This window comes from Microcaecilia unicolor, chromosome 3, assembly GCF_901765095.1.
Source record: "Microcaecilia unicolor chromosome 3, aMicUni1.1, whole genome shotgun sequence".
Lineage (NCBI taxonomy): Eukaryota > Metazoa > Chordata > Amphibia > Gymnophiona > Siphonopidae > Microcaecilia > Microcaecilia unicolor.
In genome coordinates, this window is record NC_044033.1 from 451,254,771 (window position 1) to 451,280,557 (window position 25,787).

The 25,787-nt window shown below is 44.3% G+C and overlaps 1 protein-coding gene across 1 annotated transcript in view; it reads left to right on the top strand.

Moving 5' to 3' along the window:
- The window catches only part of ARHGEF10 (Rho guanine nucleotide exchange factor 10), a 205,784-nt gene that overhangs the window by 145,753 nt on the left and 34,244 nt on the right, over positions 1–25,787 (top strand). Inside the window, exon 23 of the mRNA XM_030198941.1 lies at positions 6,025–6,167. Coding sequence (XP_030054801.1) covers positions 6,025–6,167 — 143 coding nt within the window. The remainder of the gene's footprint in view (positions 1–6,024; positions 6,168–25,787) is intronic.

Consider the following 25,787-nt stretch of genomic DNA (forward strand, 5'->3'; position numbering starts at 1 on the left):
TTGGTGATTTGATCATTAGGCATGTAGATAGCTGGGTGGCAGGTGGACATGAGGTCACTTCCCTGCCTGGTGCCAAGTGGCAGACCTCACATGTCACCTAGATAGGGGAGGAGCTTGGCTATCTTGGTACAAGTGGGTAGCAGTGACATAAGAAAATGTGTGAGGGAGGTTCTGGAAGCCAAATTTAGGCTCTTAGGTAGAAAGCTGATGTCCAAATCTTCCAGTCTAGCATTTTCAAAATGCTCCCCGTTTCACACGCAGGATCCAAGAGGCACATGTTGATATATGAGGTACTATGGGTTACACAATAATGAGATGAAAAGCATGCAAATATATACAAAACACTTCATCGCTATGTAAATCAAATAACGCAATTTGTCGTTCTCTACTGCACAGTCTCGGGAAGAAGTGGTTCTTCCACTCTCTACGCTGTAAACCTTTCTCAGCATTGCTGTCCTGTGGCTCTGCAGCCAGCAAATCTGTTCTTAAAGGACATGCTTGAAAATTATTGAAAGGATGCTTCAACAGCAGGATCTTCCTTTCAGATTGGAAATTGGCCAAGGGTTAGAGAACAGTTCTCAATCCACTGTTTTTCTTCAGGGCCTCAGTTAATTTTCTTAACATATTGGAGTCTTAAGTCTGTACATACTGTCAGTTTTCATTTCAGGCTGTTATTTGCTTGATACCCTGAGTTATATCTTGCTCACGTGGGGGTCTATACTCTTGCCCGGCTGGAAAGTGCTGTGTGGGTCGGGAGCAAATATTTAGTGACACTTAACCAGAGAGCGCTGTTCAATATCTGCCCTGACTGAAGTGGCACACTCCAGCTATTTCCAGGTCAGTTTGAGTTCAGAGTTGGGTAATACCACCAATATTCAGTGACTGCCCAGATAATTATCCATCCAAAGTATGTATTTAATAAACCCCACCAAAGATTGGGGAGGTGAAGTAAATATACTAATAACAGTTTAGAGTTTTAACTTTAGGTTTGCAGCACAATTTAGTTTCCATATTGTAAAACCCTTATCCCCGTAGTTTTAAAACTTGAACTTTCTGCCACAGCATTAACAGAAAGCCTCTAGAAGGCACAGCAGGGCCTAGATCACCCTCCCCAACTCCTAGCACATCTCTTCATTTATAGCCTTAATTTGTAGTCAGTTATTCTAATTAGGATAACAAGAGGGGAGTCTTCATTACAGAGTTTTCATTAAATTTCATTACTTTATGAGAAAAAAGAACACTAAATAAATCATACAATATACCATACAATCTAAAGGCTCTTTTATATTAGTCTAATATTCCTAGTACCTTAACAAGTTTTAAATTATTAAACAACTCAATAATACTAAGATTCAGACAGCAATCCAGCACCGAGAGGGGTGCTATCCAGTCTTTTGTATTGAGTGCAGTGCTTTTTTTGTGCCGGTACGCAACGGTACGGCGTACCGGCACCTTTTTTTCCCCGCCCCGCCCCCTCCCCCCACGACACTCCGGGCGAGTCCTGTACTTAGTTTTTTTTTTTAAGACTCAGAACGTGCGAACGATGCAGCCGGCAGCGATTGAAAGAGGCTGTCTGGGCTGGCGTCTGCACCGGAGCTTCCCTCACCCTCTGCGAGTCCCGCAAAACAGGAAGTTGTAACAACGAAGGCGGGACTCGCAGAGGGTGATGGAAGCTCCGATGCAGACGCCAGCCCAGACAGCCTCTTTCAATCGCTGCCGGCTGCATCGTTCGCACGTTCTGAGTCTTAAAAAAAAACAACTAAGTGCAGGACTCGCCCGGAGTGTCGCGGGGGGGGGGGGGGAGGATTGGGGAGTGAAAGAGGGAAACCAACAGAGGGAAGGATTGGGGAGAGAGAGAAAGAGGGAAACCAACAGAGGGAAGGATTGGGAAGAGAGGGAAACCAACAGAGGGAAGGATTGGGGAGAGAGAGGGAACCAACAGAGGGAAGGATGGGGAGAGAGAGGGAAAAACAGATGGAAGGATTGGGGAGAGAGGGGAAAACAGATGGAAGGATGGGGAGAGAGAGGGAAAACAAAGATGGAAGGATTAGGGAGGGAGGGAAAAACAGATGGAAGGATGGGGAGAGAGAGGGAAAACAGATGGAAGGATGGGGAGAGAGAGGGGGAAAAACAGATGGAAGGATGGGGAGAGAGAGGGGGAAAAACAGATGGAAGGATGGGGAGAGAGAGAGGGAAAACGGAAAGATGGGGAGAGAAAGAGGGAAGACGCTGGATGGAAGAATGCAGAAAGAAATAGGGGAGACACTGGAAGGATGGGGAGAGAAAGCAGAGCTGCTGGATGGAAAAGGGGAATAGAGAAAGACTGGAGAATAAGAGGAAGGGGCATGGGGAGAACAAGGGTGAGGAAAAGATGAAAAGCCACAGGTAGATGAAGGAAATTAAAGAATGGATAGTAAGAATGAATTAAATCTGGACAGAGAGAGAGACTGAAAAATATTGAAGAAAGCAAAGAAAAAGGAGACAAAAATGACAAATGGCACAGAAGAGTTAAGCGAAAACAAAGGAAAGCAGAATCACAGACTGGGACCAATATGGAAAGAAAAACAGTCACCAGACAACAAAGGTAGAAAAAAATCATTTTATTTTTATTTTAGTGTTTGTAATATGTCCAATTTGAGAATTTACATTGGCTGTCTTATTTTGAACTGGGTATACTGGAGCTGTAAGAGCTTACAGAGATTATTTATCATGAAAAAAAATCACCCTATTTTTTTTCTCCTATAGTACTATAATATTTTCAATGATGTCTGTTTATATATGCCATGGCTGGTATAGGGGGTGTGGTTAATGTGGGTGTGGCTGTCATAGGGGTGGAGCCATATGTGGTGACCCCGCCCATAATGAGTACCGGCACCTATTTTTCTACAAAAAAAGCACTGATTGAGTGTATTATGTATGATTATCTCCTAGTTGGTGAGAGGTTATATGTGTGTGCTCAATGCAAAGAGCTCCTAGCTCTCAGAGAATGAGTCTGTTCTCTTGAGGCTAGAGTAGAAGACTTGGAGGAGCTGAAGGAGACAGAGAGGTACATAGAGGAGACCTACAGGATACTATTAAACCAGGACATTTAGGGCATACCAATAGAGAGGTTTCAACAATGGTGAAAGAAAGTCAGGAGTGTTTAAGAGAGCAGGGTAAAGGATGCAGATGATCTCCGTCAACTTCTAAGCCACTTGTGGATGCATGGAAAAAACACAATTTGAAATGTCTGTTTACAAATGCTGGAAGCCTAAAAAATAAGATGGGGGAGTTAGAGTATATAGCACTAAATGATGAAGTAGATATAATAGGCATCTCAGAGACCTGGTAGGAGGAGGACAATCAATGGACACTGTAGAAATTATATTTCATTGATAGAGTGGATCAAATTGGAGGGAGGAGTTGCGTTATATGTTTAAGAGGGAATTTGGGCAAACAAACAAAAATAGCAGCATGGAATGATTATGGATAGACATTCCATATGTGAAGGGAAGGAGTATTCTTGAGCTTCTGGGTATAATATTAGCGGCAGTCAGCAAAACACGGAGCACCGCCGGCTGAATATTGACTCCTAAATTTCTTATATATTGGGTCAGCTGTCTGGAGTAACTGAAAAATCTGGTTCCCTTAAAGCTAGACTTAACAACAGTCCAGCTGATATTCAGCCAGCAGCTGTCAACGCTGAATAAAGGGGGCTAATTTGCCCAACAGTGGCCGCCAGGGTTTATGCAGGTCCTGACCAATATTTAGCCAGAGCCCACATAAGGCAGTTATGCAGATCCCAGCTGAATATTGACTGGGACCGCCATAACTGTTTTTGTTTTTGTGGCAGTTTGTGGTACTTGTAGTACTATGAGGCTACAGCTAGAAGTGGCAGCTCTTGCCCCTTACAGCTGCTGTCTGAAAATGCTGATAGCCCTAATGGGTTTTGCTTCTGCCCCCATCAAGCCCATTAGAACTATCAGGGCTATCAGGTAGGCCCGGGGAGGCCCACCTAGACTGCAGGGAGGTTGAGGGTTGGCGAGCTGTCCTAAATTCACCCGCTTAGCTGTGTGGGTGCGGGCACTAAATATTGCCAGCACCCATTGGCTCCTCCCCAATACCATCCTGTTTACTGCCCCTGACCTGCCCACTTTTTCTGGGGCAATTAGAGGCAATATTCAGCAGCACTGCCTGGTTTAGTGCCGCTGTATATTGAGAGGCGGCAACAGGCAATTTAAGCGGCCAGGCGCCTCTCCTAGCCACTTAAATCACTTTGAATATCGGGGAGGGGAGGAGTTAGTCTAGGATATCTACTACTACTACTACTATTTAGCATTTCTATAGCGCTACAAGGCGTACGCAGCGCTGCACAAACATAGAAGAAAGACAGTCCCTGCTCAAAGAGTTTACAATCTAATAGACAAAAATAAAGTAAGCAAATCAAATCAATTAATGTGTACAGGAAGGAGGAGAGGAGGGTAGGTGGAGGTGAGTGGTTACGAGTCAAAAGCAATGTTAAAGAGGTGGGCTTTCAGTCTAGATTTAAAGGTTGCCAAGGATGGGGCAAGACGTAGGGGCTCAGGAAGTTTATTCCAGGCATAGGGTGCAGCGAGACAGAAGGCGCGAAGTCTGGAGTTGGCAGTAGTGGAGAAGGGAACAGATAAGAAGGATTTATCCATGGAACGGAGTGCACGGGAAGGGGTGTAGGGAAGGACGAGTGTGGAGAGATACTGGGGAGCAGCAGAATGAGTACATTTATAGGTTAGTAGAAGAAGTTTGAACAGGATGCGATCTTGAAGATCAAAACTTGCAGCATTGAAGAAAAGGAGGCCGTTGTGAAGGACAATCTGGATTTAATAAGAAAGTATTAAATTTTGAGAATGATGATTCTGTGTAGGGTTTTGTGGTTTATTAATTTTTTAAAGATTCCTACTTTGTCTCCATTTTCTATTTTCCATCATTATATGATTGATTCTTTATGCATGCCTGAATTTATAGCATTTATTAGTTACCTAAACTGAAAAGAAGTACTTTGAGGATGAGAAGGAAAACTCTCTTGAACCAGAGGTAGAATATGGTAATTGAGATGTTTCTGCTTTTTAGAGAAATCAGAAAGGGAAAGGTATCTGAGTGTAACTTGAGAGTGAATTTTTTTCCATGGAATTAGAAATGGAATTTATCTTTTGAGTTATTCTGTTAATTGTAAGCTAAGAGCCTTCCCCACCATCACACACACACACTTTAGTGGTAGTAACATCTGCTAGTTTGTAACAAGAGTCTCCTCCTTAATGGCAGACTCATTAGTGTTCATGAATTTGGGAAAAGTGTGTGTGATTTGTAGTTGTATTTTCTTAATAGACAGGATTATTTTGTGTTGTACAGTTATTTTATAAAATTATAAATTTAGTGGTAACATTTTAAACTATGTTGCATGCTAGTCTTCTGATTAGTACAGCACAGCCCTACAAGTACATTTTGATGGAAGCGGAATGGTTCCCTTCAACATGAGTATTGTATATGGAACCTTCTAGTCACTGTTTTTTTCTTTATATCAGTGAGTACAGTTAACCATGGATGTGCCTGAAACACCATAGCTACATCTAGGGCCCTATTTACTAAGCTGCGAATTAATCAACTTCGGCAAATCCCTGAACACTTACCTCTTTAACAAAGCCTACCACGAGAACCCTTAACTAACTATAATCCAACACCTATCCAACATCATTCAGAATTATCTTTCTACAACTACCTGAATAAATCCTCTTGTCTTCTTTTAACCTCTTTATAACACCAATTGTATTATTTAACCTGGTATGGCGATGCCATAACAGATCTTTGTAAGCCACATTGAGCCTGCAAATAGGTGGGGAAATGTGGGATACAAGTGCAATAAATAATAATAATAGAGACACCCATATATTCCGTTAATTTTTAGCACGTGCTAAAAACACTAGCGCGCCTACAGAGCAGCTTAGTAAACAGGGCCCCTAGTCTTTTCATCTTAAATTATTGTTGTTAACCTTTTCTTTTCTTTTTGTAAAGATGGATCTTGGAACACAGAGTCACCAGTGCTGATAAAATTAGGGGTGCTTCCTGTCCGAAGTCTAACGGTGATAGAAGATACTATTTGGGCTGCTTCTGGTGAACAAATATTTATAATTGGTACTGAGACATGCACTGTTCAGGTAAACATAATAAAAAGTATTATTTTCATCCTTGTAGAGTCTTATAAAATTTCCTGTATATGTTGATGTTATTATCTTAGTCATCAACATGTTGGGTGAGGGAGGTTGTGAATATGCACATGTAGAAATGAAAGGGAATAGCTGTTAAGAGCCTTCCCTCACGAAAAAGAAGTCAGATATTCCTATAGTTGTGTCCTAAGGTATTACAGATTGATGCTATCTTTTTTTTTTTAACTGTATCTGTGAATGTGTCTATGATTTGGGATTCTGTTAATGAGATGATTTTTTACTGATTATGTAAATTCTAGTTTGATTGATCTTAGCACCTTATTGATGGACAGCCATGTTAATCATCAGAACATTGTTTTCTCAGAGCCTTTTAGAGAAAGCAGCTTCAAATAAGGTTTTGAAATTAGTGGGGAAGGATTTTAATAGTTTGTGGTTTTGTTCTGAGCTGTGGCTTTTCAACCAGCAGAAATGCCAGCATAAAAGGAAATAAATAACCTAAGCAAAAGGGTGATAAATTGTGGGGTAAAGCTAGCATTGCTAGGTATAGAGAAACAATTAAACAAGTGTTGTTGCTAACCAGGTATCAGAATCTGTATCAAGACCTAAAAAGCTTTTTCAACTTCTGAAAGATTCACAGGTTTGAGAAAATTTCATCTCAGTGCTTGTCACTACAAAATGTACTTGTGACCTGGCTTGGCCACTGTTTGGAAAACAGGATACTGGGCTAGATGGACCATTGGTCTGACCCAGTATGACTTCTCTTATGACCTTATGTAGAGAAATGAAGAGGCTATTAAAATATTACAGAACAAAAACTCTTCAAAAACAAATCAAATAATTGTAACACTCGTGCAAAATCACTTTAAATCACTGTGAGGCCCTGACGAACACTTGGACGACTTTACCTGGTCGTGTTTTTCTTACGACCAAGGCACAAAAAGGTGCCCAAAATGACCAGACGACCACTGGAGAGAATCGGGGATGACCTCCCCTTACTCCCCTAGTGGTCACTAACTCCCTCCCACCCTCAAAAAATATCTTTCAAAATATTGATTGCCAGCCTCAAATGTCATACTCAGGTCCATCACAGCAGTATGCAGGTCTCTGGAGCAGTTTTAGTGGGTGCAGTGCACTTCAGGCAGGCGGACCCAGGCCCATCCCCCCTACCTGTTACGTTTGTGGAGGAAACAGCCAGCCCTCCAAAAACCCACCAGAAACCCACTGTACCCACATCTAGGTGCCCCCTTCACCCGTAAGGTCTATGATAGTTGTGTACAGTAGTGGGTTTGGGGGGGGGGGGGGGTGGGGGGCTCAGCACACAAGGTAAGGGAGGTATGTACCTAGGAGCAATTTATGAAGTCCACTGCAGTGCCCCCTAGGATGCCCGGTTGGTGTCCTGGCATGTCAGGGGGACCAGTGCCCTACAAAGGCTGACTCCTCCCATGACCAAATGGCTTGCATTTGGTCGTTTCTGACATGGACATCCTTGGTTTCGATTATGGCTGAAAATCAGAAACGACCAAGTCTAGGGACAACCAAATCTAGGGAAGACCAAATTTAAGGATTTGGATGTCCCTGACCATATTATCGAAACGAAAGATGGACATCCATCTTGTTTTGAAAATATTGGTTTCCCCGCCCCAGGATGGGGGTGTTTTGCAAGGACGTCCCTTTTGAAAATGCCCTTCCACCTGCGCTAGTATGCGTGAAAAGAAAGAATGAGAATAGACATTAGGCACGTATATCGAACACAAGGCTACTTGGGCCCCTGCGAGCTCCCCCGCCCAAATGACAGACCCCCAGAAACATAAAGTGCTTCACACCCACCTCTGTATTAGCCCCTCCCCTCCCCCCACATGAATAAACCAGTGCATACAAATAGTAATAACAATTAGATAGACAAAAAAAAGACATAAAAGCAGATCAAAAGCAGGAACAGTTAGGAGTCAAGTCCACCAGTAAGTTCCCATCTTTTCCTGCTATCCTGGGAGTGAAACGGATAAGTAGGTGAAGAAGGGCACGTTATTTCCGTGGGTCAAACAGGCACGAACTGCACTACCAAAAACGTGTCCAACACGGCATATTTGCACAGACTGGGAGTATATGTGTTTCCCTATCTGGACAACTGGCTGGTCAACAGTACATCACAGGAGAGGGTGTCATAATCAATGTGCCTAACTATTCGGGTGTTGGAGCTCCAAGGGTTCATCATAAACTACTCCAAGTCTTACCTCCCGGTCCAGTGATTGGAGTACATAGCAGCCCTGCTCAATACATTGCAGAAACCTTATCAACACTCGCCTCACAAGTCCAAAGCAGCAAACAGGTCACAGCTCCTCAAATGTTGAGATAAATGGGCCACATGGCCTCAATAATGCTTGTCACTCCCTCGGCACGTCTGCATTTGAGAGAGGCCCAGTGGATTCTAGCTTCCCAGTGGTCTCAGGTGGCTGGGAATCTAGCAGATGGTATCCAAATTTCTCTGGAGTTGAGTCATGCCCTTCTCTGGTGGACAATTCAAATTAATGTGACTGTGGAACTACCATTCCAAATTACACCTCCTCAGAAGGTGCTAACAATGGATGCATCAAACTTTGGATGGGGAGCTCATATGGTTGGGCTTCACACCTAGAGAACTTGGTCTGCTCAGGAGACAGATCTCCATATCAACCTCCTTGAGTTAAGTGCCATTTTGAATGCTCTAAAGGCTTTCAGAGATTGACTACAGAACCAAATTATTCTCATTCAAACAGACAACCAGATTGTAATGTTCTACATTAGCAGAGGGGCACAGGATCCTGCCCCTTGTGTCCAGATAGGGAAACACATATACTCCCAGTCTGTGCAAATATGCCGCTCTACCCACCCCTAGAGTGACATGTCTTATATAACCTCCCTATCAACCCATTTCTCCCACTACTCCAACCAGAGTTACACCTAATCACACTGACCACCCTTCAACATCTTCAGTCCTTCTGTGACTGTTCTCTTGTGCTTGACTGCTTAAATATTAAATGCTTTACTTTTTGTCTATTTAGATTGTAAGCTCTTTGAGCAGGGACTGTCTTTCTTCTGTGTTTGTACAGCGCTGCGTACACTTTGTAGCGCTCTAGAAATGTTAAGTAGTAGTAGTAGTAGGAAGCAGTGGGAATGGGACAGTGGGCCCTCTTTCATGGAATGGCCCTTCGAGCCACATACCTACCAGGAAAGGACCACTGCCTTGCGGACAGACTGAGTAGGGTTTTGCAACTGCATGAATGGTCTCTCAAAACGGGCGTAGTCCGCAAGATATTTTGACAGTGGGGCACCCCCTTGGTGGATCTTTTTGCAACTCATCTCAACAACAAAGTCCCCCAGTTCTGTTCTAGGCTCTGGTCATATGGCAGACTAGGATCAGATGCCTTTGTCCTACATTGGGGGGAGGGACTTCTATATACGCACCCTCCAATACCTCTGATAGTGAAGACTTTGCTGAAACTCAAACAAGACAAGAGAACTATGATCCTAATTGCGCTTTACTGTCTGACACAGATCTGGTTTCCTCTTCTTCTGGAACTGGCTTCTGAAGATCCATGGAGATTGGACTGTTTCCCAACCCTCATCACACAGAATGAGGGATCTTGTCTGCATCCCAACCTTCAATCCGTGGGCATCTTGGCTTGGATGTTGAGAACATAGAATTTGAATCCTTGGCTTTGCCAGAGGGAGACTCCCGCATCTTTCTGCCTTCCAGGAATGATTCCACTAAGAGGTGTTACTCACCTGCCCTACACAAAAACTGCTTGAATACCTCCTGCACCTCTCTGAATCTAGTTTGAAAACCAACTCTATAAGGATTCGTCTAAGTGCAATTAGTGCTTATCATCACCCTTTAGGAGAAAAGCTCATCTCTGTACAGCCTCTAGTTGTTTGCGTCATGCAAACTTTGTTATTAACAAAGCCCTTGTCAACCCTCCAACTATGTCATGGGATCTCAACATTGTCCTCACCCAGCTGATGAAAGTTCCTTTTGAGCTGCTTGATTTCTGTCATCTAAAGTATTTGACCTGGAAAATTGTGATTTTTGGTGGTGATCAGAGTCAGTGAGCTTCCGGCCCTAGTAGCTGATCCACCTTTCACTAAGTTTCACAACTATAGAGTTGTTCTCTGCACACACCCTAAGTTCCTTTCTAAGGTAGTGTCGGAGTTCCATCTTAATTAGTCCTACCAATATTTTTCCCAAAACCACGTGGCCATCTTGGTGAGAGTATACTGCATACCTTAGATTGCAAGCAAGCCTTAGCCTTCTATCTGGAGTGGAATAAAGCCCATAGACAGTTCACCCAGCTTTTTATTTCTTTTGACCCAGACCAGGTGGGGGTAGCCATCGGCAAATGCACAATTTCTAATTGGCTAGCAGATTTAATCTCCTTTACTTATGCCCAAGCAGGGCTGACTCTGGAGGGTCATGTCAAGGCTCATAATGTCAGAGCCATGGCTACACTGGTAGCCCACCTGAGGTCAGCTTCCATAGATGAGATTTCTAAAGCTGTGACATGGTCATCTGTCCACACATTGACATCTCATTGCTGCCTTGAGAAGGATATGTGACATGGCAGCCGGTTCAGTAGGCAGTGTTGAAGAATTTCTTCAGTATCTAGAATCCAACTCCACCCCCATAGGCCTGGTTTTCTTTAGTTCCAGGCTGCACCTCCACAACTAGTAGGTAAATAGTTTCAGGTTAATTAACTTTCAGTCCTCAACATTTCAAGCCCCTATTATCCTAGCATTGTTTTTTTTCAGTAAGCCTGGTATCTTGGGATTTCCAACTATGAGAATACAGTGGCCTGCTTGTCCTCAGAGAAAACAAAGTTACTCACCTTTAGCTCTGAGGACAGCAAGACAAGTATTCTCACACACACTCTCCCACCTCCTCTTGGAATTGTATTCTTTAGCTTTTTAAAACGACTGAGGAACCCATGCTCGTGTGTCAGGAAGGCACTAGCGCATGTGCAGTGGGATGCTGCTAGAAATTTCTAAGTTAATCTCGCTAGTCAGCGTGTGCACCAGGCTCTGTCAGATGACATCACTCAGCTGTGAGAATACTTGACCTGCTGTCCTTGGAGAACAGCTGCTACAGGTGAGCAACTTTGCTTTATAAGATGAGCAAGCAGCAGTAGACTACCCTAAGGTGGCCAGGAGTGGAGGCCCATGGAGATTAGGTGGGATTTATTACAGGTTTCTATTCTACATTCCTTATGAATGTTCTGGCTGTGTTTTCTCATATTCCTCTCCTCCTCCCCCCAAACACACACTAATTGTCCAGGATGAAGTTGAGTTACATAAGCAAGAGACAAGAGACAGCAGTTATCCATAAGTCTAGTGGCCTTCTTTGAGATAGATGACCAAAAACTGCAGTAGACAGGAAAATTAGACCACACTACGGTATTAACGATAGAGAATAAATGCAATCTAGGTAGTTGTTTCATGACCCAAATAACATTATCTTCTGATGTACGTTTTCATAAAATAAAAACAAAGGGCAATAATTATTAATGATAACCACTTTACGTTCAAGTATTAACTCAAAGTAGACATTTAAGCTAATCATAAGCTATTTTTTAGAAGATATCAAATTGAGTTTTATTAACCTGTAATATGAATTGTGGGCCTGCCTACTCTTGGATCCAAGGTGAAAGTGCTACCTGCAGATCTACTATCAATTCTGCTTCTCCTTCTTTCTTTCTCGTACCCAGATCTCTCTCCCTTCACTCCAGTTCCATGGCTCATTCTTTCTCCTGTTTACTCCCCTTACCCTGAATCTCCCTTTGCTAATTGTCTCAGATCTCTCCTGTTCACTTTTATCTCTCTGAAATTCCCTTGTTCTCTCTCCTTTGGGCTTTTCATTTGTTTGGCTGATGAGGCGTGCAGTGCCCATATTCCCATACTTCTCAGGGAACAATGTGGGAGTATGGATATGGCACTGCTCATTCTAATTTGAACCCTGCGTAACAGAGTAGGATATTTTCTCCATTCCAGAGTCAAAGCCACCGGGGACTGGGACTCTGGGAGAGATGGGAACCAGTTCAGCCACCGGTCATTGAAATGTGAACCAGATGAAGTTCCCTTGGCTAAATAGATTCAGGAGGTGCAAGGGGTGGGAATAGGGCCCCCAATCTATTTACTGACATCATTGAGTCACAACCCAGAGTTTTTAAACTAATCATTTTCAAAGGAAATATAAGATGCCGCTACTGAACTTTTTTTTTTCTGGTGCTTCTACTTTATATTCACAGTTGTTCATGCATTTAGGTTGTTGCTTTGGGAAGATATAAACATGAGTTGTACTGCAACACTTGAGGGGTCCTTTTACTAAGCCGAGTAGGTGCCTACTCATGTCCAACGCACGTCAATTTGGAGTTACCGCCTGGCTACCATGCGGCCCACGCGGTAATTTCATTTTTGACGTGCATCCGCTATATTTTATTTTCTGGAGCGCAGTGAAAATCGGGCCATAATTGTAACTTAACGTGCATAGGCAATTACCGCACGGTTAACGCAAGAGACCTTACTGCTAAGTCAATGGCTGGTGGTAGGGTCTCAGACCCAAAATTGACACACCAATTTTTATTTTGCCGCGCATCCATTTTTGGCAAAAATGTTTTTTTTTAAGCCATTTTTACAGGTGCGCTGAAAAATGTATATGCAATTGTCCGCAACACGCGCCTACAATAACACAGCCCATTTTTCAGTGCACCTCAGTAAAAGGACCCCTGAGTGACTAAGGCTGTTAGTCAAAAGAGAAGGGCGCCCATCTTCCGTCACATATCGGGAGATGGGCATCCTTCTCTCAGGGTCTCCCAAATCAGCATAATGGAAAGCCGATTTTGGGCGCCCTCAACTGCAGTTCGTCGTGGGGATGACCAAAGTTCACGGGGGCATGTTGGAGGCGTAGAGAAGGCAGGACTGGGGCTTATTTAAGAGATGGACGTCCTCGGCCGATAATGGAAAAAAGAAGGGCGTCCCTGACGAGCATTTGGTCGACTTGGTCCATTTTTTTTCACGACCAAGCCTCAAAAAGGTGCCCAAACTGACCAGATGACCACCGGAGGGAATCGGGGATGACCTCCCCTTACTCCCCCAGTGGTCACCAACCCCCTCCCATCCTAAAAATAAAAATTAAAAAAAAATTTTGCCATCCTCTATGCCAGCCTCAAATGTCATACCCAGCTCCATGACAGCAATATGCAGGTCCCTGGAGCAGTTTTAGTGGATGCAGTGCACTTCAGGCAGGCGGACCCAGGCCCATCCCTCCCCCCCCCCACCTGTTACACTTGTTCTGGTAAATGTGAGCCCTCCAAAACCCACCAGAAACCCACTGTACCCACATGTAGGTGCCCCCCTTCACCCCTTAGGGCTATGGTAGTGGTGTACAGTTGTGGGGAGTGGGTTTTGGGGGGGGGGGTTGGGGGGCTCAGCACCGAAGGTAAGGGAGCTATGCACCTGGGATTTGTGAAGTCCACTGCAGTGCCCCCTAGGGTGCCCGGTTAGTGTCCTGGCATATGAGGGGACCAGTGCACTACAAATGCTCCTCCCATGACCAAATGGCTTGCATTTGGTCATTTTTGAGATGGGCGTCCTCGGTTTCCATTATGGCCTAAAACCGGGGATGACCATTTCTAAGGTCGGTCTAAATGTTGAGATTTGGGCATCCCCGACCGTATTATCGAAATGAAAGATGGACGCCCCTTCACGGGGCTGTCCTGTGGGGACACCCTCAAGAAAACTGGGCGCCCCGTTCGATTATGCCCCTCTATGTCACTAGAAATAACATTCTGCTTTATATATCCTGTATAGTCTGTATTCCCACTTCATCATGCTGCACAGCAGGGACCCTTAAAGAAAAAATATTATTTGCCCAGTCTCTGTACTAGATATATGAGGTGTTTACATATTCTTGATTTCCAGCTCAAGGATGCTTTTTTTTCCCCCCATGCAATTCATTATTTTTGGCTTGCATTACTGTGGGTTTAAGCCTGTTAAATAAACCTTATTTTATACTAGCTTAGAGTACATTAATTTTGCTAAATGCACAAAAGCAAATCACATGTTTGGAGATGCATTGCTCAAGCCTTTACAAAATAAGAAAAAGAAATGTTGCCACCACACATTATAAACAGTGAGCTATTGTGCAAAGCTTCAGTGCTTGAGAAACTCAGTTTCTCTGCTTGGCACAGATATTCTGGACTAGAATTACTGCTGAGTTTAGACTGTACAAGTGGGCAAGCTCTGAAAAGAAAGACTACAAGTATGTGATGTGATGCTGAAACAGTGGCAGAACTCATCAACCTCTGCTGTAGGAAGGCTTATATTAGAATCCGAGATTCATTCTCTATTTCTGTGGTTGCTATGGTATCCAACCCTGAGAAAGGGGAATGAGGGAGGTAATAGATATTGAGGAAAAATATCTGCCAGTAAAAATGTTTCAGTTAGGAAAATGTGAAAAAAGTGGCATATTAAGATTTGGGTATTAGGGATTCAGCATCATAGCTGCTACTAGGTTTTTAGATAGCTTCTGGCTTTATAAAACACAAGCAAAAAAGCCCGTTTCGAGAAAAATGAAACATGCCCTAGGAAGGCTATCGTCTAAGTGATTTCTCCTCTCTCCCCTGCCCTCCCCTCCATGTCCAGCGATTCTCCCATCCCATTCATGTCCAGTGACTCTCATCTAAGCGATTTCTCCTCTCTCCCCTGCCCTCCCCTCCATGTCCAGCGATTCTCCTCTCCCCTCATACTCCATCCCATCCATGTCCAGCGATTCTCCCCTCACCTCCCATCCATGTCCAGTGACTTGCCCCAGCCCCCACCTGCCCCCATTTTAAGCATCCAAGGTCTAGTTCAACCCTAGCCCTCACCTGCCCGCCCTCGTCTCCCACAATAGCCCTCTTTTCCTTCCTGCCACTCTGCCTTTAAAATTTTCCTTTTAACTCAGGTCACAGCAGCGGCAGGCTCGGCTTGCGTCGCCTCCAGCCTTCCCTTTTCTTCCCTCAGGTCACAGCAGCGACAGGCTCAGCTCACGTTGCCTCTAGCATTCCCTTTCCTTCCCTCGCAGAGTCCCACCCTTCTCTGATGTCATTTTGTATTTCCACTAGGGCGGGACACCGAGAGGGAAGGGAACGCTGGAGGCGAGCTGACGTAAGCTCATTTGCATACGGTTACGAACCCAGCCAGCCAGCTATCCAGGGACGCAGATGAACAAATTATTTTATAGAGAGATGAGCACTTTTATTTTAAATACAGTAATATTTACTGTATTTACAGTATCAATCCTGAAAGTTGTTTATGAACTACTAAGAATTATATTGTATGAAAACCTAGAGGTTTCAGCAGCATAAAATAAAGTGGAAGTTTTTATTTATATATAGCATTTATACCCCACATTATCCCAAACAAGTTCGGGTTCAACGTGGTTTACATCAAACTTTAAAGCAAAGTACAATAAGGGTTAAACAAAAGTAAAAGACGATAAGAGGTATAACATCATAGCAGCAGAATGACTCATTTGAAAATGGCAAACTAGCTAAGAGAATTACAGTGGTCAACATTGGCAAGGAATTCACTAAATAAAAATGCTTTCAAACAATCAGAAACATGCCTAATAGACTTACGGCCTTATTTTCAAAAGTGATGCGCGCCCATATTTCGACCAAATCGGGAGATGGGCGCCTATCTCGCAAAGGCGCCCAAATCGGTATAATCGAAAGCCGATTTTGGGCGTCTTCAACTGCACTTCTTCGCAGGAACGAACAAAGTTGACGGGGGCGTGTCGGAGGCATGGTGAAGGCGGGACTGGGGCATGTTTATCGGCCAAGGAGAGATGGGCACCTTCGGCCGATAATTGAAAAGAAAAGGGCGGCAGAAGTGAGAATTTGGGTCGCTTTTTCTGGACCCTTTTTTTTCACGATCTAAGTCCCAAAAAAGTGCTCCAACTGGCCAGATGACCACCGAAGGGAATCGGGGATGACCTCCCCTGACTCCCCCAGTGGTCACTAACCCCCTCCCACCACAAAAAAAGAACTTAAAAATTTTTTTTTGACAGCCTGTATGCGACCCTCAAATGTCATACCCAGCTCCCTGACAGCAGTATGCAGGTCCCTGGAGCAGTTGTTAGTGGGTGCAGTGGACGTCAGGCAGGTGGACCCAGGCCCACCCCCCCCCCACCTGTTCCTCTTGTGCTGGTTAATGTTGAGCCCTCCAAAAAAAAACCAAAACCCACAAGTAGGTGCCCCCCTGCACCCCTTAGGGCTATGGTAATGGTGTAGACTTGTGGGCAGTGGGTTTTGGGGGACTCAGCACACAAGGGAAGGGTGCTATGCTCCTGGGAGCTATTTAAATTTTTTTTTTTTAAATTTGTAAAAGTGCCCTCTAGGGTGCCCAGTTGGTGTCCTGGCATGTGAGGGGGACCAGTGCACTACGAATCCTGGCCCCTCCCACAACCCAATGCCTTGGATTTGTTCGTTTTTGAGCTGGGCGCCTTCGGTTTCCATTATCGCTGAAAACCGATAGCGCCCAGCTCAAAAACGCCCAAATCCTAGGCATTTGCCCCGCACAACCCGTATTATCGAAAAAAAGATGGGCGCCCATCTTTTTTCAAAAATACGGTTTGTCCCGCCCCTTCGCATGGCCGCCCACGGAGATGGGCACCCACTTTTGATTATGCCCCTCTTAGGGGGTCTTTTACTAAAGATTAGCTCAAATTATCTGCAGCAGGGCCCATAGGAATAAAATGGGACCTGCTGCAAATAACTCAAGCCAACCTTTAGTAAAAGACCCCCTTAGGGAGGGAATTCCATTACTTAGTAGCTTGGTATGAGAAACTGGCATCTTGAATTGATTTATAACGGAGATTCTTACAATTCGGAAAATGGAGAAGTAGATAGTCTCCCCTCGGGGAGGAATGCTGGCTTCGGCCTAACCCCTGGTAAGCCTTTCCTCAGCTGAGAGGTGCCCACCTCTACCACCGGCTGCCTTTCAGGTGCTGTGGAGGACTTGCAGCTCATCTGCATATCCTTACAGCCTTCTCCGGGGTGACACCCAGGTCCACCCCGATCCACTCAGGGCCTCCGCTCTAGGTGCAGCGCGCCTAATGGCGCGCGGGGCATTTTTCTCTTTCTATCTAATCTTTTTCCAGTTGCTAAAGTACCTTAATCGTTTATGGCCCCTATTCACATTCTCTTCCTAGCTCTGTCCCTTCCTAATCTTTTCCCTCACCCCCTACCTCTCTCCACTACAGGAACTCACTTCCCATCCATTGACTTCATCACCTCACCTTCTCTCCTACCCTCTTCCTCCCTCTTGGCTTTTAATCTCCGTCTCTTTCTTCCCTCCATTTTGCCTTCCCCATTCCACCTAAATACCTCTCGCCTTCGACGCCTTCGTGGCCACACCTCTCCTACTCTCCTCCGCTCTCTTTTACTCCTTCTCTTACTCTCAGCCGGTGACATCAATCCCAATCCTGGCCCTCCTCACCAACTATTATCCAAACTCTATAGATCTCACCGTGACCTCTCTAACCTCATCTCTGTTCCTCTACTCCCCTCCTCTTCTCTGCCCTTCTCTTGCGCCCTATGGAATGCCCGCTCTATCTGTAACAAACTCCCCTATATCCAGGACCTCTTTATCTCGCGTCACCTCCATCTGCTCGCCATAACAGAAACCTGGCTCTGCCCTGATGACTCTGCTTCAGTCGCAGCCCTGTGCCATGGCGGTCATCTATTTTCACATACTCCTCGCCCTGCTGGCCGTGGGGGCGGTGTTGGACTACTTCTCTCTCCCTCCTCCAGATTTCAACCCCTTCTTCCACCTCAATCTCACTGTTTTTCCTCCTTTGAAGTCCACTCTATCCGCCTTTTCTCTCCTCTGCCTCTTCGAATAGCGGTCATTTATCGTCCCCCTGATAAGTCCCTTTCATCCTTTCTCAGTGACTTTGACGCCTGGCTTGCCTTCTTCCATGATCCTTCCTCCCCCTCTCTCATCCTTGGTGACTTTAATATTCCTGCTAATGATCCTTCCAACTCTTATATTTCCAAGTTACTAGCTTTAACGTCGTCCTGTAATCTCCAACTATGCTCCACCTCCCCCACTCATCAAAATGGTCACTGTCTTGATCTCATCTTCTCCTCCAACTGTTCACCTTCTAGTTTCCTTGCCTCTGATCATCCCTCCTCTGATCACCATCTTATAACTTTCACACTTAAATCTCCTCCCTCCCAGTCCCGTCCTATCCTATCTAATTTATCTAGGAATCTTCACGATATTGACCCTTCATCTCTATCTTCCCATGTTTCAAACCTCCTCTCTACTGTGGCACCATCCATGTCTGTCAACGAGGCTGTTTCTTCTTACAACAATACTCTATCCTCTGCCTTAGACACTCTTGCACCTTTGATGACCCGCCCTGTAAGGCATACAAAACCCCAACCTTGGCTGACTTCTAATATCCGCTACCTACGTTCTTGTACCCGCTCCGCCGAACGCCTCTGGCGGAAATCTCGGGCCCTTGCTGATTTCTTACACTTTAAGTTCATGCTGACGTCCTTCCAATCTGCTCTTTTACGTGCCAAACAGGATTATTATATCCAACTGACCAACTCTCTTGGCTCTAATCCTCGACTTCTCTTCACCACATTGAACTCTCTCCTCAAGGTGCCCCCTCCCCCAACTCCCCCTTCATTATCTCCTCAGACCCTTGCTGAATTCTTTCACAACAAGGTTCAAAAGATAAACCTTGCTTTCTCTACCTCACCAGCTCTCCCTCCACTAGTCCGTTCCCCTCTCTCTCCTTCCCCTCATTCCCTTTCCTCCTTTCCTGAAGTTACTATTGAGGAAACTACACTTCTCCTTTCTTCCTCAAAATGTACCACCTGTTCCTCTGATCCCATTCCCACCCACCTTCTTAATGCCATCTCTCCTACTTTTATTCCTTTTATCTGTCACATTCTCAACCTCTCACTGCGACTGTCCCTGCTGCCTTTAAACATGCTGTGGTCACACCTCTCCTTAAGAAGCCTTCACTTGACCCTACTTGTCCCTCTAATTACCGACCCATCTCCCTCCTTCCTTTTCTCTCCAAATTACTTGAGCGTGCTGTTCACCGCCGCTGCCTTGATTTTCTCTCCTCACATGCTATTCTTGACCCACTACAATCTGGTTTTCGCCCTCTTCACTCAACTGAAACTGCGCTTACTAAAGTCTCCAATGACCTATTACTGGCTAAATCCAGTGGTCAATATTCCATCCTCATTCTTCTTGATCTTTCCGCTGCTTTTGACACTGTCGATCACAGCATACTTCTCGATACCCTGTCCTCACTTGGATTCCAGGGCTCTGTCCTTTCCTGGTTCTCTTCCTACCTCTCCCTCCGCACCTTTAGTGTTCACTCTGGTGGATCCTCTTCTACTTCTATCCCTCTGCCTGTTGGCGTACCTCAGGGTTCTGTTCTTGGTCCCCTCCTCTTTTCTATCTACACTTCTTCCCTTGGTTCATTAATCTCATCCCATGGCTTTTCCTACCATCTCTATGCTGATGACTCCCAAATCTACCTTTCTACCCCTGATATCTCACCTTGCATCCAAACCAAAGTTTCAGCGTGCTTGTCTGACATTGCTGCCTGGATGTCTCAACGCCACCTGAAATTAAATATGACCAAAACCGAGCTTCTCATTTTCCCCCCCAAACCCACCTCCCCACTCCCCCCATTTTCTATTTCTGTTGATGGCTCTCTCATTCTCCCTGTCTCCTCAGCTCGAAACCTTGGGGTCATCTTTGACTCTTCTCTCTCCTTCTCTGCTCATATCCAGCAGACCGCCAAGACCTGTCGTTTCTTTCTTTACAACATCCGTAAAATCCGCCCCTTTCTTTCCGAGCACTCTACCAAAACCCTCATCCACACCCTTGTCACCTCTCGTTTAGACTACTGCAATCTGCTTCTTGCTGGCCTCCCACTTAGTCACCTCTCCCCTCTCCAGTCGGTTCAAAACTCTGCTGCCCGTCTCATCTTCCGCCAGGGTCGCTTTACTCATACTACCCCTCTCCTCAAGACCCTTCACTGGCTCCCTATCCGTTTTCGCATCCCGTTCAAACTTCTTCTACTAACCTATAAATGTACTCACTCTGCTGCTCCCCAGTATCTCTCCACACTCGTCCTTCCCTACACCCCTTCCCATGCACTCCGCTCCATGGATAAATCCTTCTTATCTGTTCCCTTCTCCACTACTGCCAACTCCAGACTTCGCGCCTTCTGTCTCGCTGCACCCTACGCCTGGAATAAACTTCCTGAGCCCCTACGTCTTGCCCCATCCTTGGCCACCTTTAAATCTAGACTGAAAGCCCACCTCTTTAACATTGCTTTTGACTCGTAACCACTTGTAACCACTCGCCTCCACCTACCCTCCTCTCTTCCTTCCCGTTCACATTAATTGATTTGATTTGCTTACTTTATTTATTTTTTGTCTATTAGATTGTAAGCTCTTTGAGCAGGGACTGTCTTTTTTCTATGTTTGTGCAGCGCTGCGTATCCCTTGTAGCGCTATAGAAATGCTAAATAGTAGTAGTAGTAGTAGTAGTAGTAGTAACATAGGATGGGCATTGCGTAATTGTAATTGCAGCAAGTGTTGCATAATCACGTAGAAGACCGAACAAAATTTGATAAACAAAGCCACACAATTTAAAGGGACTCTTACTTTTATAGGAAGCCAATTCAACTTGATTAAAAGATGGGCTAATTTAGTTAAACCAAGGGGCTTTAAAGTGAGACAGTTCATTTTACTAATAAGAGAAGGAACTGCTTCAGCCCAGTGTGCAGGAATCAGAAAGGTTCACTTTGTATTGGGATACTGTTCTTTCATTTCTTAATTTGCCACTTCGTGGGCAGTGACCAGGTACTATAATACTCAACCCAACTGTACTGTGGAAAGCTCAAATATTTTTCTGATTTGCATTTTAAACTTCTATGTTGCCTGCCTCTCACTAGCAAGTCAAGGTAACCCCAGATTCTGTACAAAAGTAATTTGTGAGTGCCTGTCATTTCAAATAGGGAGAAAAAAATGCAGCAAAGCAGGGAACCAAAATTCATATAAAAAGTTTCTGGGGATAGAGGGAAACATAGCCAAAGACCTAAAGAGGAGCAAATCAAAATAGACACAAGATAAAAAGGATTAATAGTATTTTAAGTAAAATACTTTTGTTAGGTAGTTTCCCTAAAATACATATGTGCATTTCTTTGAATCAGGCAAAACAACGAAAAAGACAAAGTATATAACCTATACAAAGTCCTTGGACTTGGAGTTGTCCTCATGCTCTTCTTTGGTATTTTCCTGTATAAATAGGTTCCCAGATGGGTACCTTCCTCTTCACTTTCTTGTATGATCTCCTGGGAGAAAATGCATCTTCTCTTTCAGATGTTTAGGCACCTAATTCAGGCACCAGCAGTGTATTACTACTCTGTACGTAAAACACTTAAGCGCGTTTAGTCCCTCCAATTAAAGAGGAGTATACTCACCATTTGGAAATTTGATTTGAAATAGAGATTAATTTCCTCTCCTGCTCAAGAGTGCAAGTGTAAAACTAGTTAACAAAAGTGTTCAAAAACAAGCTCTTTTACTAGGAGATGAGTGGTGCACCATGGAGACATGCCCTCTCCTTTTCCTTTCCCAGTAATTATAATATACCACGTATTGAGGTTACTATGGAACTTTGTAAGTCTAAGGGGCCCTTTTACTAAGCTACAGCATCTACGTGTGACCAATGCGCAACAAAATGGAGTTACTGCGTGGCTCTTGCGGTAATTTCATTTTTGGCGTGCATACGATTCGTGTCCAAAAAATAATTTTTGGGCGTGCGTATCGGACACGCACCAAGTAGCATTTGGTGCACTTGGGTCATTACCGCCCGGTTGCCACGTGAATCTTACCTGGCTGGCGGTAAGGTCGCATACCCAAAATGGAAGAGCCTTTTACAAGCGTGCTGAAAAATGGATCGGCGCGCACCCAAAACATGCGCCTACACTACCGCAATCATTTTTCAGCGCGCCTTTGTAAAAGAACCCCTAAGTGCTTTGAAAATATGCCTCATTGTGTACCACCTAGATAGGATCCCTCTCAGGTAGTATAGCAATACATTAATAAACTTAGAAATTTGAATATCCCTTTCTACCGCAGCACCAAGTCCTCTTGGAGCAGTTGGGGGGTGGAATACAAACAAGACAATTGCCCTGGGCCCCCATGCTATAGGGAGTTCCAAGCTTGCCACGACATGTCTAACACCTGAGTCTCTTATGGCACAATACAAATACTATGGCAAGCGTTAGCAGTAAATTTGAGAGACTGAAATCATACTCCACGTACCCTGGCTTAGGAGTGAGGTTCATTCCTGTCATAGTATGCATAATACTAACCCATTTGGAGACATTGACCCAAGTCCTTTCAGGGGTAAAGTACATGGGTAGCAGGTCCCTCTTAAAACTCTGAGTTAGTTCTCCTTTTCTTGGACGCTACTCCTCAGAATAGTTGTCACATAATTGTTAGCACAGTGGCCTAAGAACATGGGAAACCTGGTTTGATTCCCACAGTGGCTCCCTGTGGCCTTGAGCAAGTCAGTTAACCCTCTGTTGCCCCAGGCACAAAGCTTATATTACAAGCCCACTAAGGATAGAGAAAGTACCTGTATATAATATGTAAATCACTTTCAGTTAGGAATAGGTGGTGTATCAAATGCATTACTCTTACCCTCTTTCTCCAATAGATAGTTACCTCATCCCTCAGTGCACTGGATCCTCTGTTGTTGGGTTTGTTTCTCCTCTTTACAGACCTCTCTTTCTGTTTTCTTTCTATTTTGTGTTCAGTGCCATTCGCTTAAACCCTGCCAGCTTGTGGGTGAGCTGCTATCTTTGCTGAAGTGGTCCAGTGGGTCACTTTGTGGATGGAAGATAATGCAAGATTCTTTCGAAGTTCCCTCCAACTTAGAGTGGAGACTCTTGTTGACCAGTGACTAATGGGAAAGTCCATTCTCCATTACATCATATTGTGATCTGGTTTCATCTTAGAAGCAGTGACTCCTAGGGAGCACACATACCTATCAACTGCATGCACAAAATTATTACTGGCTTTCTTTATTGTGAACATAGGCTATACTGCACACATTGAATCAAGGCTGAAAACTTGCACACAAAATGTTTTTCATTTGCACATGGGCCAGCAAAAATTAGAGAGAATCTTGGTTACCCCAGAATGTTTCTGGGGATAGTGTTAGTTTTGTGTATAATAAAACAGATGGTCACCTATATCATAAAGATGACCCTGTAATCATTGGAGCCGACTCTGTGGGTGCTTGAGCACCCCCAATATTGAGAAAATTCCTTGTATGTGTCCAGGGAAGGGTTATTTTCATTGGGCTTAGCACCCCCAATAATTTTGAAAAGTTGGCTCCTATGCCTGTAATAACTCATACCAAAAGTAACAGCCACCACCCATATGTATGTGAAGAGGTATCATAGGTTCATGTTGAAAAAGTTATGTATTTTTCAGCTCCAGGTTCTAATCATTTACCTCATTTATGAAAAAAATGTTTTAAATCTGTGAGTACGCCACAAATATTGTAAATGATAATGTGTTTTCAATATTGTGTTTTCCAGTGCAAACAATGTCACAAATTTTGAGAAACCAAACCTGTGTAGGTAATTGAGGACAAACTGAGCAATGATCATTTCACATAAGTTACCTGCACAGTTTTTGCAAAATTTAAGACATTTGTTTACACTGGGCTGATGGCCCTCCTGTTGAGTTATCAGTGTTGGCAATTGGTGTAGCGTGTGAGGAGGTAGAATTGCTAGCTTTTTAAGAAGAGCAAACCAGATCTGTCAAGAGGAATAGGGCATTTTGAGAATCAAGTTTTTTTTTGGCTTTACTGGAACTTGTGCAGTACTGTCAGTATGAGTGGAATTACAGGATATGCATAGAGGATTGATAAAGTCCATGGGATTAATAGGGAATCTGGAGTTAGTCATGGGGGGATGGAAGAACTGGAAGAAAAGCTTTGTATTATATAGTGTTTGAAGCAACTCCTGTAAAAGAGATGATAGGTAGGCTTTTGATTTAAACAAACAAACAAAACATTCCAGAGACTGAAGAATAGTGTTTTCTTCAGTAGAGTTAAAGCCTGTGACTCCGACTGAGAAACCCTTCATCCAGGAATGGGAATATCAGATGTCCTTACTTGTATAAGTGGGCTGTTGCCACCACAAGGCATTTTGAGCATGGCAGGCCAAAGGGGAGGATTTGTACTGTTAATGGTTGAAGGGTAAACCTGAGGCATTTCTTGTAACAAGGATGTGTTGGAATTTGTGTATATGCATCCTTGAGATCCAGAGTACACATCCAATCCCACTTGCTGAGTTGAGATAAAATGAACTTTTCCATGAGGAGGAAATAGATGTCAACACTGCTATTCCTGACACTTTCAAAGACCTTCTCTGGTCTCCCCTTATCAAACCACTATCAGCAGCTAACTTTTCACAATCCATGCTTTTCCTCTACCATAGAGTCTCCTGGACACCGAGGAAAATGCACACTGCTGGCTTAGCCCCCTCTAACCTATGTTGGCATTGTCACTCTTATATTGGTACCTTAATTCATACCCTGTTTCCCCAAAAGTAAGACATCCCCTGAAAATAAGACCTAGTAGAGGTTTTCCTGAATTGGTAGATATAAGGCCTCCCCCGAAAGTAAGACCTAGCAAATTTTTGTTTGAAAGCAGGGCCGCTGAGAGCCGGACAAGGCCGCCCCCCCACCCGAGGTCGCCGGGCCCCCCCTCCACCCACCCTCCGTCGCTCCTGGAACTAACCTTAAACGCCTCCTTTCACCTTCGCAGCAGCAGGGCAGACCTCTCCTTCCTTCCGTGCCCCGCCCTCGTGGACGTTACGTCAGGCGAGGGCGGGACACGGAAGGAAGGAGTGGCCTGCCCTGCTGCTGCTTGCTGCGAAGGTGAAAGGAGGCGTTTAAGGTTAGTTCCGGGAGCGACGGAGGGCGGGCAGGCCAACCCCGATCCAACCCCGATGTTTCCTCGAAAAATAAGACAGCCCCTGAAAATAAGACCTAGCGCATTTTGCGGGGCAAAAATTAATATAAGACAGTGTCTTATTTTCAGGGAAACACGGTATGATCTATGAATGCCCCCAAATTCTTCAGTTTTGGACCTCCATATGGAACATCATATGCAAAATTTTGTAAACGAATTGTCTATTATCCGCTTCCATAGTGGTGTTCTAGTCTCACTCTCCTTCCATAACTCTTATCAACAATCATAAACCACTCTTCGATATATTGATAACTGTTGCACAATATCTAATATTGATTAATTGGAAAAATTCTAAACTTTTAAATGAACATTTCTGGTGGCAATCAGTACTACAATATCATAAATTAGAATTAGCATCTGCCACCTTAAATGGTTCCCTACTCAAAAAGCTTATAATCTGGTCCCCTATAAATGAATATCTTAAGTCACTCGATTTATAACAATAAAAAGGGTTATTATCCTTCCTAATACTGAGAGGTGGATAGCTTTACATCTGTATCT